The sequence below is a fragment of the Periplaneta americana genome, chromosome 15 (genome assembly GCF_040183065.1).
Source record: "Periplaneta americana isolate PAMFEO1 chromosome 15, P.americana_PAMFEO1_priV1, whole genome shotgun sequence".
NCBI classification, from domain to species: domain Eukaryota; kingdom Metazoa; phylum Arthropoda; class Insecta; order Blattodea; family Blattidae; genus Periplaneta; species Periplaneta americana.
This window is the reverse complement of record NC_091131.1, coordinates 158,498,741-158,516,184: the sequence shown is the minus strand read 5'-3', so window position 1 is coordinate 158,516,184 and position 17,444 is coordinate 158,498,741. Positions and strand designations below refer to the sequence as shown.

General features: G+C 34.0%; 1 protein-coding gene across 2 annotated transcripts in view; it reads right to left on the bottom strand.

The window, feature by feature from the left end:
* LOC138715483 (cGMP-dependent protein kinase, isozyme 1-like) overlaps positions 1 to 17,228 on the bottom strand; it is a 280,131-nt gene extending 262,903 nt beyond the window's left edge. For both annotated transcript variants that reach the window (XM_069848430.1, XM_069848431.1), the window contains exon 1: positions 17,180 to 17,228. In XM_069848430.1, the coding sequence (XP_069704531.1) occupies positions 17,180 to 17,213 (34 nt within the window). In that variant the 5' untranslated portion in view covers positions 17,214 to 17,228. The remainder of the gene's footprint in view (positions 1 to 17,179) is intronic.
* Positions 17,229 to 17,444: the final 216 nt, after the last annotated feature.

The window sequence follows — 17,444 nt, the reverse complement described above, 5'->3', positions numbered from 1 at the left end:
TACATAGGTATTTAAAAATCTGTCTTCACTAATTTTAATAAATCATTCACCTAAAATGAGACGACGATGTAATAGTAATAATAATAATAATAATAATAATAATAATAATAATAATAATAATAATAATATGACAAATTATTGGGTGGGCGCCACTGCACTGTTCTACACATCTCCCGAGTTTAGAGTCGTTCGGGCCATTTTTTCTGGATGTTGCAGTTTTCACAAACAGTATGTTCCACTTCCGGCATATCAATTCTTATCTTCCACGTCTGCAGCCACAGCAGAGGAGGCGATGGATGATTGATATCTGTAAAAGTTACTTACTTACTGGCTTTTAAGGAACCCGGAGGTTCATTGCCGCCCTCACATAAGCCCACCATTGGTCCCTATCCTGAGCAAAATTAATCCATTCTCTATCATCATATCCCACCTCCCTCAAATCCATTTTAATATTATCTTCCCACCTACGTCTCGGCCTCCCTAAAGGTCTTTTTCCCTCCGGCCTCCCAACTAACACTCTATATGCATTTCTGGATTCGCCCATACGTGCTACATGCCCTGCCCATCTCAAACGTCTGGATTTAATGTTCCTAATTATGTCAGGTGAAGAATACAATGCGTGCAGTTCTGTGTTGTGTATCTGTAAAAGTTACGATACAATTTTTACTAGTGTAGTACGCTTTCTTTTACTTGTAAATTGCATTTAGGATGAAGGTTACTTATGTCCCGACCACTATAGGAGACATAGACTTGTTGCTTGTGGGCCTAAAAATCGCTAGGGAGCAGAGTTAAAGCAGTGATCTCAACATTATAGAGCTCAATGAGTTAAAATCGCTGAATTTTTACCACTATCGATACATATGTTTATATTTTGTACTAAAATAGATTATTCTAAGCTTGCTGATTCATATTTCATCAACAGAAAATATAAAGTATTGTTGAAGAAAACTGAAAGTGTTTAGATTTTTATATATTGGCGACAATGGAGTATTATCTGATGTGATTGGTCGAGTATATCAATACGTCTATTACTGAGATGCCCAAAGTTAGCGCCAAATTCAGTCAAATAATTAAATAACAGATTTATTCCACGTACAAATATGTAATTGATAAAATAATTACAATGTCTACCACAAAATCAGGTTCATTTTTTTGTGTTGATCCATCAGTATTTATTAATGTTGCATCCATAATCTCACAGCAGCAGCATAAAAATTCAGTGCTACAGTAAATAACATTTTGGTGATCAAAAACCTGCCTCGAATTTAACTCTTGTAGGAGAGATTCCAGCGAAACGGGACTCGAAACGACTTCAGAATACCGCGTAAATAGTGTCGTTATTGTATTACTGAATTATTTATTTTTGGTACAGGGAACTTCTTTTTTAAGTGCATGTATTTATTAAATACAGTCTTCGTATATAAATACTTACGCGGTATTTTGAAGTATAGCGCGGGACTCATTCGAAACCTTTCATTAAATTCATACAATGATATGAACGTGTTAATAATTCTTGGCCGGAGAATTTTATGTAGGCTATAAGTCTTTGTTTCATTAGGCCTAAATATTAAAAATATTCGTCTGAGTCATTAGAACTACTTAATATCATCAAAACTGCTTTAGTTTAATTCTTAATATTACCCAGTTATTAAAAAATTAGTTGAATAAATATATCTTTATTGTATTTATTCATAATTTGTTGCAATATCAAACTTTACACATCTCAGAGGTATTGTAGAAAATGTGCTAATTTTACAAGTAAAGTTTACACGTTTGTAAAATTACCCTTCATTGTGGAACAGAATACTTGTAAAGTGAGCAAAATTTAGTTTGTGAAGATTTGATTTCCTTTGTAAAGTTCAACATTACAAACAAAGATTGTGAAACAGAAGTTTAAAATTTACAAGCAAAGTTTACAATTTACAAAGATTGTAAACATTGTGAAACAGGCCCCTGGTCACCCTTATTATCCCATAAGATATGGAAAGAAAATAGGCCCTAACTGTAATAAATAATATTTACCTCCAAGCTTGTAACTTGAGTAAAACATAACCAAACACACTTTCTTTTTTTTACAGTAGTGTATAATTATCGAAATGTGTACATGAGGCCAACAGCCGGGTGGTCTGTCTGGGCACTTCAAGGGCTGTGGCGCCACAGATTATTATTATTATTATTATTATTATTATTATTATTACTATTATTGTTATTATTATTATTATTATTAGTGTATAATTGATCACCCACATGCAATAATGGGGTAAGTAGTTACGATGTACATTCATAGTTACCCCATCATTGCACCTGAGTGCTCAATTACGTTCTTTCTTGTCCTTCCAGTCAAAATACTAAGAACAATACGGCCTACCCGAAAGTTTTGCGCAATTTTGGATGCGAGCAACGAGTGTCAAAATCGTTGCTTACAGGATTATACAAGCTGGCGCATAGCGCTTGAAATACAGGTCTAAAGCGTTCCCTCGTAATATCAATTCCGCCGCTCGGAGCGCTGTTCGTTCCTAGATATTCATAACAGAACACTTATACTTGTTTTTTTTAAAGATGGGACATGACCAAAGAGTTTGTAATATATAACTAGAGACACCAACGGCGCTAGTTTCGCGTACAAAATTGAACCGCTGTTCGGCCGCCATTAAAGGGAGTTGATGCTTCGCCGGGAATGCAAGCAGTTCATGCTTATTGAGGAGTACGAATAAATATAAGTACACTTGAAGGGAAATAATAAGAAAATGGTGAAATACTGCGCAGCAAATAATTGTCCGAACATAGGTAGCTACTATTGTAGGATGCCCAGGAAAGCATGCATATCTTAATATTTGGAAGAATGTTCCAAATGCAGTTCCTCCTTTGAATGTGTTTACAGAATATCGGAATATTTCTTGGATAAAGTTTTTCCAGAAACACATTAATCAGGTTTATAAGGTTGATATCAACATGCATATAAGGGTTAGGTGCCATCACATTACAGTGGATTATAATATCATAGTGCATAAGAAAATCCTCAGACTATATCTGTCTAAAACTGTTTTGTTTCACAATAAATGAATTAATCATGTAATTTCCGTTTTGTACAGTATGTACTTCTAGTTTTTGGTTGTATTAAATGCAAAGAAATTAGTGAAAATATAGCTGATGACCTAGCTAGGCCTATTATTACCACTACTACTAGGTCTACTATGACTACTACTACTAGGCCAACTATTATCACTACTACTAGGTCTTATTACCACTACTACTAACTAGGTCTCACTACTACTAGGCCTACTAATACCAAAAAAAACTAGGCCAACTATTACCACTACTATTAGGCCTATTATTACCACTACTACTAGGCCTACTATTACCACAAAAACTAGGCCTACTACTACCAATAATACTAGGCCTTCTATTACTACTATTACTGCTACGCCTATTATTACCACTACTACTAGATCTATTATTACTACTACTACTACTAGACCTATTATTACCACTACTACTAGGCCTACTATTACCACTATTACTAGCCCTATTATTACCACTACTACTAGGTCTACTATTACCACTACTACTAGGCCTACTATTACCGCTACTAATTGTATTAAACATTCTGTACTGACCTCTAACTTGGTGGTCATCAACTACACAATGAATAGATTGTTTTGTGATAAAATTTATTCTCATATTTTTAATCCGTTTCCAGAATTTTTATGATATATTTGACCACTAAATATTTTCTAAGCCCCATATATCTTCCTGTTCCTTTGCATGAAAAGATTGAAATATAGATCATTTTAAATATTACAGTAAATAACCATTATTATTATTATTATCCTTAAAACAATACTAATAATGCTGAAAATTAATGTTGACATTGCCATTATTCAATATTTCACATACTTATCCCGAGTGTATATGGGTGATTTAATTTATTTTTTAGAATATCGCCAAAGATGAATCATTATAATACTCTAATAAATATAGCGCTCCTCTGCATTCATGTTTATTTCATCACGACTCATCCTTTGTAAAAGATGTTTAAAACAGTGTCTATCACCAGGCTACATCAATGTATTGTGGTACTGTTTTCGAATTTCGCGCCGCAAACACTCCCTTTAATGGCGGATGCTAGCCGATTCAATTTGTGACATTTTTCTTGCCTGCCACTCACGGGTATGTGTCTCTAAACTCTTTGGACATGACAGTTAAGCGGCCGAGCTTGGAACTACAGTGCTATGTTGCCAATATGGACTATCATGCTGCCAGCTGATGGAAGCTAGCAATTGACGTTAAGATGGCTGACCAAGCCCCTACACAACGAGCACAGAATACAATAGAGTAGACACTAGCATCTTAATACCATTGGACGGAGTGAAGCCGGTTTGATGGACCAGACGCCATCTTGTTGCTACCAAAACATTGCAAAATAGCTATTACGTTATAGAAGATCTTATGATAATAAGAATTCCATATGTCGCTAATTTCTTGTAGGACTCACACTTTCTTGTTTGTTTCGTAATACAGAATCGCTATGCACGTATTTTTTTAGCAAAAATTACAAAACTGTCATCGATAAATCACATATATACAGGTTATTTAAATTGGCAACTCTTCAAATTGCAGTATGGTATTTAATAGATAATCTGGAAGGTTAAACAAACAATGATAAAAAAGGAAAATAACAGTTTGACCTTATTTTGCTACTAGTCCAATAAAAATGCTACCCTATAATAATTACTTTTATAGGTTGATCCATTTGCTTCGATTTAATAATGAAACTTGATTCTTAACGCAAATTATCATTCTCTTCCTTTTGCCAGTATTTCGTATAGATGTCCCGATTTTGTTTAGAGAAAAAATGGAATGCTCTTAACCATATAATATTTGATAGGCTCTTCGTTTATAGTATATAATTAGATTATAACGGCGAACAAAAGTGAAGTTTTATTACCAAGTGGGTCAAGTCAGTTCACGACCGAGTTAATGAAGCTACTAAGTAGTCTGATTTCGTGATTATAAAAATTAATTACAATAATATTAATACACTATTTCTTTTTCTTCATCAAATGAATACGTGCATTCGGTTTAAGAGAAACCTCGGTACACCAGTTTTCTATAGCACTCGACACAAACTTCCAACATGGGTTGTTAGGTTAGCTTCGCTCGTAAATGCTAAGTCTGCAAAGCATGTCTGATTTCGTGATTATAAAAATTAATTACAATAATATCAATACACTAATCCTTTCTCTTAATCAAACAAATACGTGAACAATACGAATCTAACCGACTAACTTAGGCTAAATCATTCATTACCGTATCTAGCCTACCGGTAATAAGTACATGTCACACATGCATATTTACCCGTGAAAAGTTGTTCCAGGAATTTTTTTTGGAAACCTGTTTGTGCAGCCATACGCAGAACATGTAGGCATATTGAAATTAGTTAATTTATTAATTAAAACAACGATGCAACATCACAATCAACTGCCCATGTGCTAACCGGGAGCGCAATGTTTTGGTAGCATCATAATGGCGACTGTCCACAAAAGCGGCTTCACCTCCAAGCTGTTCATATCTACTCTATGCATTCTGTGCTCGTTGCCCCTACAGTCTCGGCTGCGCGAAACGAGGAAACCGGGGCAAATTGAACGCTGCACTTGCCGCCATATTGTTGGAGAGCAGACAAATAATAGCAGTGCGTAAATCACGCAATTTAACGCTGTGATGATCTAAAATTGACATATTATGGCCATTTTCGACGTTTAACGTAAAATTAGGACGAAATAAACATATTCAAAGTTTCATTGATATGTGTTAGAACATTAAAGAAAAGAAAATACGTATGCAGCAATTTATAGAAAACATACTGATACATCCATAAATAGGCCTACACAATACACATTATAGAATGCATAATTTTACGATAATCAGCAAATTGTTAGGTTTCAGAGAATCTAAAATTATATTAACATATTAACTCTTAGATCACAAGACATAAATATATGCACCTTGATTACACAAGTTCTTGTTATAATCAAATTCCTAAGTGAAATAAATATGCGATAATCAGTACAGACTTGTTGTTAAGTTTTAGAGAATCAAAAATAAATTATATTACCGGTACTTTTAGACCACAGGACGTAAGTAACCACGCAAAATATAATGTGCGAAGGTAGCCAAATTACATTGAATTCATTCTTCAATTAATAAAGGGAATGCTATCAATTATAAAAAGTATCGGTACCTAATACATTGCAAACAATAGGTAACGTGAAGACCTAAAAACTAAACAATCACTTTATGCAAGATAAAAAAAAACACATAGGCCTACTTTTTATGTGTGGATTTTTTACATATTGTATTTTTATTTTAAATAAATAAAATAGATATATTATCATTGCTTGCGGAGTGATGGTACATAATTTTCATGCACATATGCAATATCAATAAGATGCCATTCCTTGCTTTTGTTAATAAAATATATCCGGCAAAATGTAAAAGAGTTATTTATAGGTGAACTCTGAATCATAAATTCACAAAGGAGGCTTAGCTATTATAGCTATTTATTTATTTATTTATTATCTGTATATTTATTTATCCATATATGGATCTTGAATGAAAGTTTATTATCTCGCAGATAAATTCATTTACATAATAAAAACAAAAAGTTACCTTTCCACTAATGTTTTAACATCTGATGTGTAAGTTTAAATAATTCACTCATTGGGATTTCTCTACAGTCTGATATACCTGTACTAACAATTAAGTATTCTTTATTGTCGTAAACTACTGATTGATTTTTAATGATATTGATATTGTAACAACAGAGATAATATTATATCGTACCTTTTGCAAATAGCTTGGAAAATTAAACAGGGATGGTATTATCGCCGCGCTCTCATGGTTAACATTCGGCAGGTCTTTGAGCGGCCTCATGCGTTCGGCAGGTCTTTGAAATTTAATTGTATTATTGTTTTCAATTTCTTGTGTCGCCGCTCCAATCACTCGCCTCAATTTCAATAATGCAACCAATAAGCTGCTTCAATTATTATTAAATGACACTTACTTGTCTAATCCACGTAGACTAAACCCGAGGTTGCAATGTCTTGTGCTGAGGACGAACATTAAGGTATGTGATTAAAAATTATTATTAAAGAGTTATTATTAAGAGTTAAGAATGTCAACGTACTCGTATATGAAATAATAATAATAATAATAATAATAATAATAATAATAATAATAATAATAATAATAATAATAGCCATTTAACAATATAACAAACTAGTGCTTATTCTTATCGAGAAAGTAGACGTGACAACGTGACGCTTAGAGTGAAACCTACAGAGCAACAATCGGTCGGCAAAATTATTTTTTTAAACCAAACCGCACGTTATTGTATTATGCCGACATGTTAAGCATGTGTCCGCGGCGATAATATATCATCTTTCAAAATTATATTGCCATTACTTTCACACTATTCACTAAAAACATCCGAGACAAAACAAAGGACAAGTATGACAATCGTGTTTACCGCTCTATTTCTACCAGCAGCATGGCGGCGTAAACATGCGCAGACTGGTTTCAATTTTGGACAGCACACCAGCGCTCTGTGTGAGTCTAGTATACTATTATAACGTCTTTGTGGCTGACGTGAAAACATCCATTGACAATTGACGCCAAGGTAAGAAAACAGTACAAAAATCGACAGAGAATCAAACACGAAACGTACCAATGCTAACATTGTGTGCACAATAAATGTCGCCAAGAGAGCTATTAAGCACTCGCCATGGTGAACGGTTTGGCAACTCAACCGTTGTTACCATAGCAACATGCCTACCACGCTATGTGACATCCAGTTGTTTTTCCGATCGCAACGTTCCTGTCATGTCCCATCTTAAAAAAAAAACAAGTATATATGACATTGACATTTGGGACATTTAAAGGACTCACCGTTGCTTATTAAATCCTTCGTACAATAATTTATGGTCAATAGACGTAATTTCAAAATTTCTACGTCTCAATTATATTAAAATGAATGGCTATCATTCTTGATATTAAAAGATATTACATGTTATAAACTAAGGTACTACCTTCCTGTTGTTCAATTCATACACCGTACCTTTTCGGAAATAATGAAAGAAACTTAATATATTTTACATGAACACTGTAGTGTACCCTTTTCACGTATTTATTATTATTATTATTATTATTATTATTATTATTATTATTATTATTATTATGATTCCAATGAATTAAGGTACTGTATATATATATATATATATATATATATATATATATATATATATATATATATATATACTACTAGGTTCAAAAAGTTCCCGGAATTTTACTACCATTTTTCGTATTAATATATAACAAGGGATATTATACATTTGTTTTGTTGGTAACATTCATGAAGTCATTTCCTTAAAGTTTGTTGATAATGGCAATTATTGGTTTTGAGTTGTAGGCAATTGTTTATCATAGTGTTTCGTTTGTTCGTCGCATTTTGTAATTATGTCCACAGAGCAAAGTACAAACATCAAGTTCTGTGTTTTGCTGGGGACATGATCAGTATGGCTGATGAAGATGGTGATTTCTTAAACAAAATGAAACTGGTGCTACTTGTACGACCCAGTCCCTAAACGACAGTCATCTGAGTGGAAATCGAAAACATCTCCTCGGAAGCAAAAATTTCCTAGGGACACTTCCAAAGGCAAAGTTATTTTAAATGTTATGTTTTATTTAACGACGCTCGCAACTGCAGAGGTTATATCAGCATCGCCGGATGTGCCGGAATTTTGTCCCGCAGGAGTTCTTTTTCATGCCAGTAAATCTACTGACATGAGCCTGTCGCATTTAAGCACACTTAAAGCAAAGTTATGTTGGAAGTTTTCTTCGACTCTCAGGGTCTCATGCACCATGAGTTCATTCCAGAAGGTCGTACTGTAACGAAAGAATTGTACGTAGAAACCCTCCGTCGCCTCTGGGACGCAGTGAGAAGGAAACGTCCAGAAAAGTGGGTAGAAAACAACTGGTTCCTTATGCATGACAATGCACCTGCTCATCGCGCAATTATTGTAAAGAATTTTCTTGCCAGGCACAACATAACTGCTTTGGATCACCCACCATACTCTCCTGATCTCTCACCACCTGATTACTTTCTGTTTCCCCGTCTGAAAAGTCATCTGAAATGACGGAGATTCAATGCTGAAGAGGTTATCGCAAACGCGACGAGAGCACTAAGACGGGTTTCACAAAATGGCTTCCAGGCCTGCTTCCAAGAACTCTACACGCGTTGGCAAAAGTGTGTTGTTGCGGAAGGCAACTATTTTGAAGGGAATGCTGTAGAATAGTGTTTAAGGTACGTTGTTTCTATGATGCTAGCAAATTCCGGGAACTTTTTGAACCTAGTATGTATATATATATATATATATATATATATATATATATATATATACGGTCAGCGCGTCTGGCCGCGAAACCAGGTGGCCCGGGTTCGATTCCCGGTCGGCGCAAGTTACCTGGTTGAGGTTTTTTCCGGAGTTTTCCCTCAACCCAATATGAGCAAATGCTGGGTAACTTTCGGTGCTGGACCCCGGACTCATTTCACCGGCATTATCACCTTCATTTCATTCAGACGCAAAATAACCTAGATGTTGAGACAGCGTCGTAAAATAACCCAATAAAATAAGGTACTGTACTATCTTCCATTTCCCTGACTTCATAATTTAAACATTTGTAAGTGGGCCTAACTTATCCCTTTCTTTTTTTAATATATGTTGACGTTGAAAAGTTATGATTTTTACTAATGCTAACAGCAGTCACAATACATGATTAGTACAATTGTGCGAATTTTCTTGCACACCTTGCAGTGATGAAATAAATATCTAATAGTCCTGCTGATTAACCTGTAGTGGATAGTAATAGCAAATGCTATATCTTAGTGTATGTAAACAGTTTTTAAATTAGAAGTTAGAATTATTAATTAGGACGTTAGTCTGCAATATATGTGATTAGAAATGGTTTTCAAATTTGATCATTTCCCAAAACATAAACAAATATCTCAAGAATCTCAGGGACGATTTTTTTCTTTTAGAATTTTGCCGCCCATAGGCACATGCGCATCTGCTCTCCCCGATCCCCATTTCATTTTTACTAATGTCTGCATCTCGCTCCCCTGAGCTGTTTTCTGTCGTCACTCATGACATGTCAATTTAATGAAAACATAAAGTAAAATCTTCGGTACACCATGCAGTGATAATTGCACTTTATTACAACGAGCAATTGTAGTAATTATTATTTATTTATTACTCGTAATGTCGTAATAATATTTGATTTGGCTTGGAGAATGAGGGGAGTACGTTACATTAAACTCGGTATGCTCAACATTAAAATCGCATTGCTGCGTATGTTGCATCCTAAATAATGCAAATCATATATGTGTAATTTATTAACCTTTGTCGTGGAATATTTCGTCACTATAAATGATGATGGTAAATCATACTCTTTTCTTCGAATAACGCTACTGATTGTCTTAAGGTAAGACAAACTACGAACTATACTAGTTAAATAATAATAATAATAATAATAATAATAATAATAATAATAATAATAATAATAATAATAATAATAATAATGTCTGAAAGTAGAAGACACCGATAGTTCACTTTCAGCAATTATAGCAAATTAGAGGGAACGAAATCTGAAGAAAAACACGGAACTGAAAACAATCAACTTGCCAAAGTAAATGAACCAGATGAACAATGTAGTTTGGAAGCAAAATTTTTAATTGAACAAATTCAGACTTTCAGGAAACAAAATGGTATATTCCATTAAATGACGCTGAAAATCTGCGTACTGATATTTAACAAGTCATCAATAAATCTCAAAGAAGACTGTAATATGCTTGTTATGTTTATAATCTTCCTACTCGATCAGTAATGCAAAATTAATGAAGGAATTTTCACGATACCCAATGCTTTGTAATGGAACTATTCATCATTTAATAGGACTGCGAGGTGACCTAGCGGCAGAAATTGTCATGATCCTCAGAGACCCATTCTCGATCGTCCTATGCGCCATCTTGTATATAACCTCGTAAGTAACGGTCGAAATACAATTTTAATATTTTATTGCTATTATTTTTTAACTGGGTTTGAAACGGAATTGTAGTGGTTTTATCCGTATTTAGTTTAAGTTCATTACTATACTTGTTTTATTGAAACATGGAACATGACATGAGCGCTGCGATCGGAAAAACAACTGAATGTCACATAGCGTGGTAGGCATGTTGCTATGGTAACAACGGTTGAGTTGCCAAACCGTTCACACATGGCGAGTGCTTAATAGCTCTCTTGGCGACATTTACTGTGCACACAATGTTAGCATTGGTACGTTTCGTGTTTGATTCTCTGTCGATTTTTATATTGTTTTCTTACCTTCGCGTCAATTGTCAATGAATGTTTTAACGTCAGCCATCTTTAGCTGAAGGCATGGTAGTTCATATTGGCAACATAGCACCACAGTCTACTATATACAGTCGCGAAGCTTGAGGTGATTTTTTGCAAATCTCGTGATAAAGCGCTCCAAGCGGTTAGCAACTAGAAACAATAGACTGTCCACGGTCGACTTTGGACTGTGTCGTATTTCCATCGAGTGCTAGCTCGTTGCGTATTTCACATTGATGCTTGTGAATAGTTCAGGAGAAAATCAAAGTGAGACAACTACCAGAGCTGGAATCAAGGTGCACGAGATAACTTGGGATAATAATTCAGGTATGAATGAATGTCTATTTCATAGTGATTTTTTAGGTATGTAAGAAAATTAGTGATGTACAGTGATTCTGTAATATTAAATGACCTCTATGCAAAAATAAAAAAAAAAATGATTCTTTTTTTTTCACAAAATTGGTAAAATATATAGGCTAGTAAGGGAAGAGGTTAAATAATATAAGGAAGTGAAATAGTCTGAGATGTACCCTATTTAAAAAGAAATTTCTGATGATATTTCTGGTTCTGCAACATCGCCCAACAGGGGTGAGTGATATCGGCAGACCTAGGCGTCGTTGGGAAGACAACTTCTTAGACGAAACAGGCCAAATGGCCTATCTTGTTGATGATGATGATGATGATGATGATGATTATTATTATTATTATTATTATTATTATTATTATTATTATTATTATTATTATTATTTCAAAATTCCTTTTGAGAACGAAAAGTTACATTTGTTAGTATCAAATTTCTGTACATTTAAAGGACAAAACTAAAATTCTTTCAATCATTTATTACCATAATATACTGCTCTCTCATATTGTTGACTGAACATATTTGGAATTAATTGAGTACCTTTCCCAAAATATATCATGAAATATTTCATACAAAATAATTTTTTTCTCGAAGAGGAAGCAAAAACGAGCAAAATTATATTGAACCTTTTTGTTTGAAATATCTCTCAGAATAGGCTCTTGAAATAATGACATTACAGTTATATAATGAGGTGATATAGATTTAAGAACAATACAGTGCAGGTAGAAGATTTATTCGTGGCCTAAATAGCTCACAATTTTGAATCTTCATCTGAAACAATTATTAGGGAAAAGCTTGTGGATAGGTTTCCTTTGCTATTCATACTACTCTTAATTTTTACACTAATATACCATGATCGCTGAATAATTCAGTTCGTTATAATGGGTAAATTTCCGGCCGATTAATTAACAAAAGTTTTAAACTAGTTCCATAAAGTGGGCTGTTCAAACAATGCGTTTATTATAATATGTGTTTTTCTAACAAACGAGAGTTAGTAGTCTAGTGATATAGTGATATCCAAATAATTAAAAATTTACTTTATTAAAGTTAGTGATCATAAAGTAGTGCATAGTAATTCTATTGCAAATTTCTTTAACGACTTCCAAATAAATATTATTGACAATTTTAACATGTAAGATTGTGCAGATCTTGCAATTGTGTGTGTGTGTGTGCGAGTGCATGTGCATATATATATATCAATGTATTTCCAGGTCTCAAATTTATTCTCATTACTGCAACAGAAATTATGTGGTAAAATATATAAAAGCAAAAAAATTCCTCTGGCTATATTATAATACCAATTAAAATTCTGACATTCCTCTGAAATAAATTTTCCTCCTTCAAGCTATTCATGGAATTTGAGTGCAATGTCGTATTTTCCACAAAAGAGTCAAATACTCAGTATTAAAACCAATATACAAAAATGAACTTAAGTTTATTATTGCTAATTATAGACCCATATAATTATTAACATTTCCAAAAAGAATCATTCCAACAATATATTAGTTTTAGAGCAGTTTGTATTTAGAAAAAATCGACAGAGAATTTAGCTTTTAGGTTGGTAAATGAAGTACTGAATTATCAATTAAAAATTACATGTTGGAGGAGTATTTTGATATGGCTGTGAAACTTGGACTCTCACTTTGAGAGAGGAACAGAGGTTAAGGGTGTTTCAGAATAAGGTTCTTAGGAAAATATTTTTGGCTAAGAGGGACGAAGTTACAGGAGAATGGAGAAAGTTACACAACGCATTGTTTTCTTCACCTGACAATTAGGAATATTAAATTCAGACGTTTGAGATGGGTAGGGCTTGTAGCACGTATGGGCGAATCCAGAAATGCATATAGAATGTTAGTTGGGAGACCGGAGGGAATAAGACCTTTGGGGAGGCCGAGACGTACATGGGAGGGAGGATAATATTAAAATGGATTTGAGGGAGGTGGAATATGATGATAGAGACTGGATTAATCTTGCACAGGATAGGGACCGATGGCGGGCTTATGTGATGGCGGCAATGAACCTCCGGGTTCTTTAAAAGCCATACCTAAGTAAATAATTAAGGAGTATTTTGTGATTTAGCTAAATCATTTGACTGTGTAGATCATAATAAATTGGCAACCAAATAAAAGTTTAAACCTTGCTTATTAATTATAAAATAAAAAATGGTAACAAATAGGCCTATACCAAATAGTCATAAAGTTTTCTTACAATACTATTAGATTAAATGAAACTGATCTCAAAGAATCTACAAATTCAAAGTTCCTTGGTTTGGAATTAATTCATTCATAGTTGCTCTGCCCAGCATTCTCCAGTCTTTCTTATTTTCTACCTTCCTCTTAGTTTCCTCATGATGATCCATATATCTTAATGTCATTTATCATCTGATACCTTCTTCTGCCCCGAACTCTTCTTCCGTTCACCATTCCTTCCAGTACATCCTTCAGAAGGCAGTTTCCTGTCAGTCAGTGACCCAGCCTGTTCCTTTTCCTCTTCCTGATCAGTTTGGAATTGAATAATTACGTAAACTGGCATAGCATATAATTATTACTATTAATTTGAGGTGATTACCTCCATATGTAGATGAAATTATTGCGGATCATCAGTGTGGTTTTAGGCGTAATAGATCGACTATTGATCAGATTTTTTTGTATTCGACAGATATTGGAGAAAAAAATGGAAGTATAAGGGTACAGTACGGGCTATTCCATATGAAATCGGACAACGAAATACCATGACATGTCAGAATTGTCTGAAAATTCGTACAGACGTTTAGTATATGGGAACTAGTAAATGTATAAATTTTGGCTTTCCTTAGCCCAGTAGTTTTTCAGATAAAATTCCTTAAAATTTAGCGTATTTTGTATTTTCTTCTTACTTTAAACACATACTACTACGCCTGGCTTCGAAATAAAAAATTAAGCTATAGCTAATTTTGTAGTGCACATTTAAGTGTATTAATGGGGTGTAACATATATATTTTATTGTTTGTGGAAATCATGGATATACTGTTTTTTGTGATTTATAACTTGTTACCACCAAAAAAGTATGAATATAAAATATTATAATATTAGTTATTGTTGAGACAAAAATCATACAATTTTTTTTAAAAAGCTATTTTAAATGAAAAGCCTTAAAATAAATATTTCAAATCTCGCTATTAAAATACGTGCTCCCTGCAGCGTCATGCGGCGATGTGAGAGCAGCCAGAATATTCTTATCAGCTGGCCTTGAAACAGCTGGTATGTAGTCACAACACAAGGGATGAGACGAATACGTGGCCCACCAGCCAGTCTTCTGCGTATATTATTACAGGGTGACAGTGGATATTCAGTTCCATTGTTTGAAAGTTTTCTTTTAGACTATTGTGTTGCAGAAAATTCAACAAAAACTACTCTATTAAGGTAAGATGATGATTACGTATTGCCTTAAAAGCAAGAATTATAGCTATCAATCATGCTATTACAGAATTGCGTCACAAAAATACATGTGCACATTATCGGTACTGAAAAGTCAAATCCTTTTTTATAGGGTGCCCAAAATGGAAATTCGTTTTAGGGCAGATCGCTGCTTCAGCCCCTTCCAACGATTACATAGAAAAAGGACCACAGAAAAGTTGAAGGTAGTGCCAAATTGGATATTGGAAAAGTTTAACATTCCCATTAACTTAAAAAACTCTGTGAGAATGTGTAAAACGTGTTCCTGCAATTATACAAGACTATAATAATAATAATAATAATAATAATAATAATAATAATAATAATAATAATAATAATAATAATAATGGCTTTATTTAACCTCGCAGATTTAAGGCCGTAAGGCCTTCTCTTACACTCAACCAGGAATAAGACTTGCTTACACAGTTGAACATAAAACTGGATCGGAATTAAGTAGTTACATACTGATACAATTTAGGTACATAATGAGACCATCCCCTACGGATATTACCGGTACTTCTAAATATTGTGCTGAACAAATTACAAATCCCAATTCTGATACCTATCACAGTGATAAATCTAATGTAGGAGGAAGCGCAGTTAACCCAAGTGTTACAGAGGAAAGAACAGGAGAGAAATTATTGAAGTGGATAGTGCTGGTAATACAAGTGACGGTACTACTACTACTACTACTACTACTACTACTACTACTACTACTACTACTACTACTACTACTACGACTTCTAATGACTTTCAGAAAGAAATTGAGATTCCAAAATTAAATCAATCGCTCGCTTCTATTGAGGAAAGTCCACTGGAACAAGAACATGGCATGCCTTCATACCTGTCTCCACATCAAAGCTGGAAATGAAACTTTTCTCCCATGCTGCCAATAGTGTTGAAGTAACCATCAGTAAACAGTAACAGGTTAGTGTAGGATTATGTAATTATTTTAGTATTCAGAGAAATACGTCTTTCATTTCGAGTTGTTTTCAAATGCGTGAACTACTCGCATGACGCAACTTACGAGCTGCTAGCGTTGGCCAACTACGCGCCCGCTCAGCTTGCTGTGGGATGCAGCCGCGCGGCGAAGAAATCCACGATGAGAATTTTTTCTTTATTTTTTTTTCACCCTTACCCAAAGAAAATTTTGGATCTGTAAACTGTGTTTCATTCTATATTAAGTCGCCCATATTGTCGTATTTTTATGTTTCAGCTATTTTTTAAAGAAAAAAAAGTAAAATAAATAAATCTGCCTAGTCAAGTGAATAAGAATTTAAAAAAAATCCCTCCAAAGTCATTATATTACTCTCTGAGTCTGCTTTAAAAAGAGATGTCGTTGAAAATTCTACCACTAAATGTCTCTGAGCAATGTTCTTCCAAAGCTAAGAATTTTATGAAAGTACAATAAATATTACGCTCTATAAAATGAAAAGTAATACTAGTTGGGGATATTTTAATTCACCATTAGGCTTGTCCAGTGAAGGCCTTTCAATGACAGAAGCACCGTTTTATTTAAAAAATGCGAGGTCAGATTTTGTGAAATTTTGTCCGATTTCACATGGAACAGCCCATACGGCTTCTCAAATCAGGTTATAAAATCTGTACAACCATAATCAAAAATAAATTATCACATCTTTATGAAGACAAAAGAACAAAATGGATTCCGGCCACGAGGGTCATGTTGTGATAACCATTTTACTATGAAGAGTTTAGAACATAGACAATTTAACATGGAAACACATTTAGCATTTCTGTGTCTTGGGGCAACACAATTGTATACGCCAATATGGACCATATATGGTAAACGGCAGCCAAAATAAGCGCAAGTGAACCGAAATAGAAGTAATTCTTTCATCTTACTTTAAAAAATGAAATTAATTTATCCTTATTCTTTTATTTAGCCTACTTGTTCAGAATGTAGACAAGTACTGTACCTTCGCTGCGCTGTGCAGGCGAGCTGGATCTCATGCTGGCGTAGTAGTAGTGGAAGTGCCTCAGATCGGGCTCGCTGTAGCAAATATCTGAAATGCAATATAATTCTGTCTTTCAATCGTCGTAATAAAATGATTGATAGCGAATGTAATGAATAGGCAGTACACAGTATGTACGTGAATCAAAAGTTGAAGCACGAAGTAAAGTTACTTCTAACGCATGTATAAATTCAATAAACTGAAACAAAAGTAAATTTCGGATTTTATT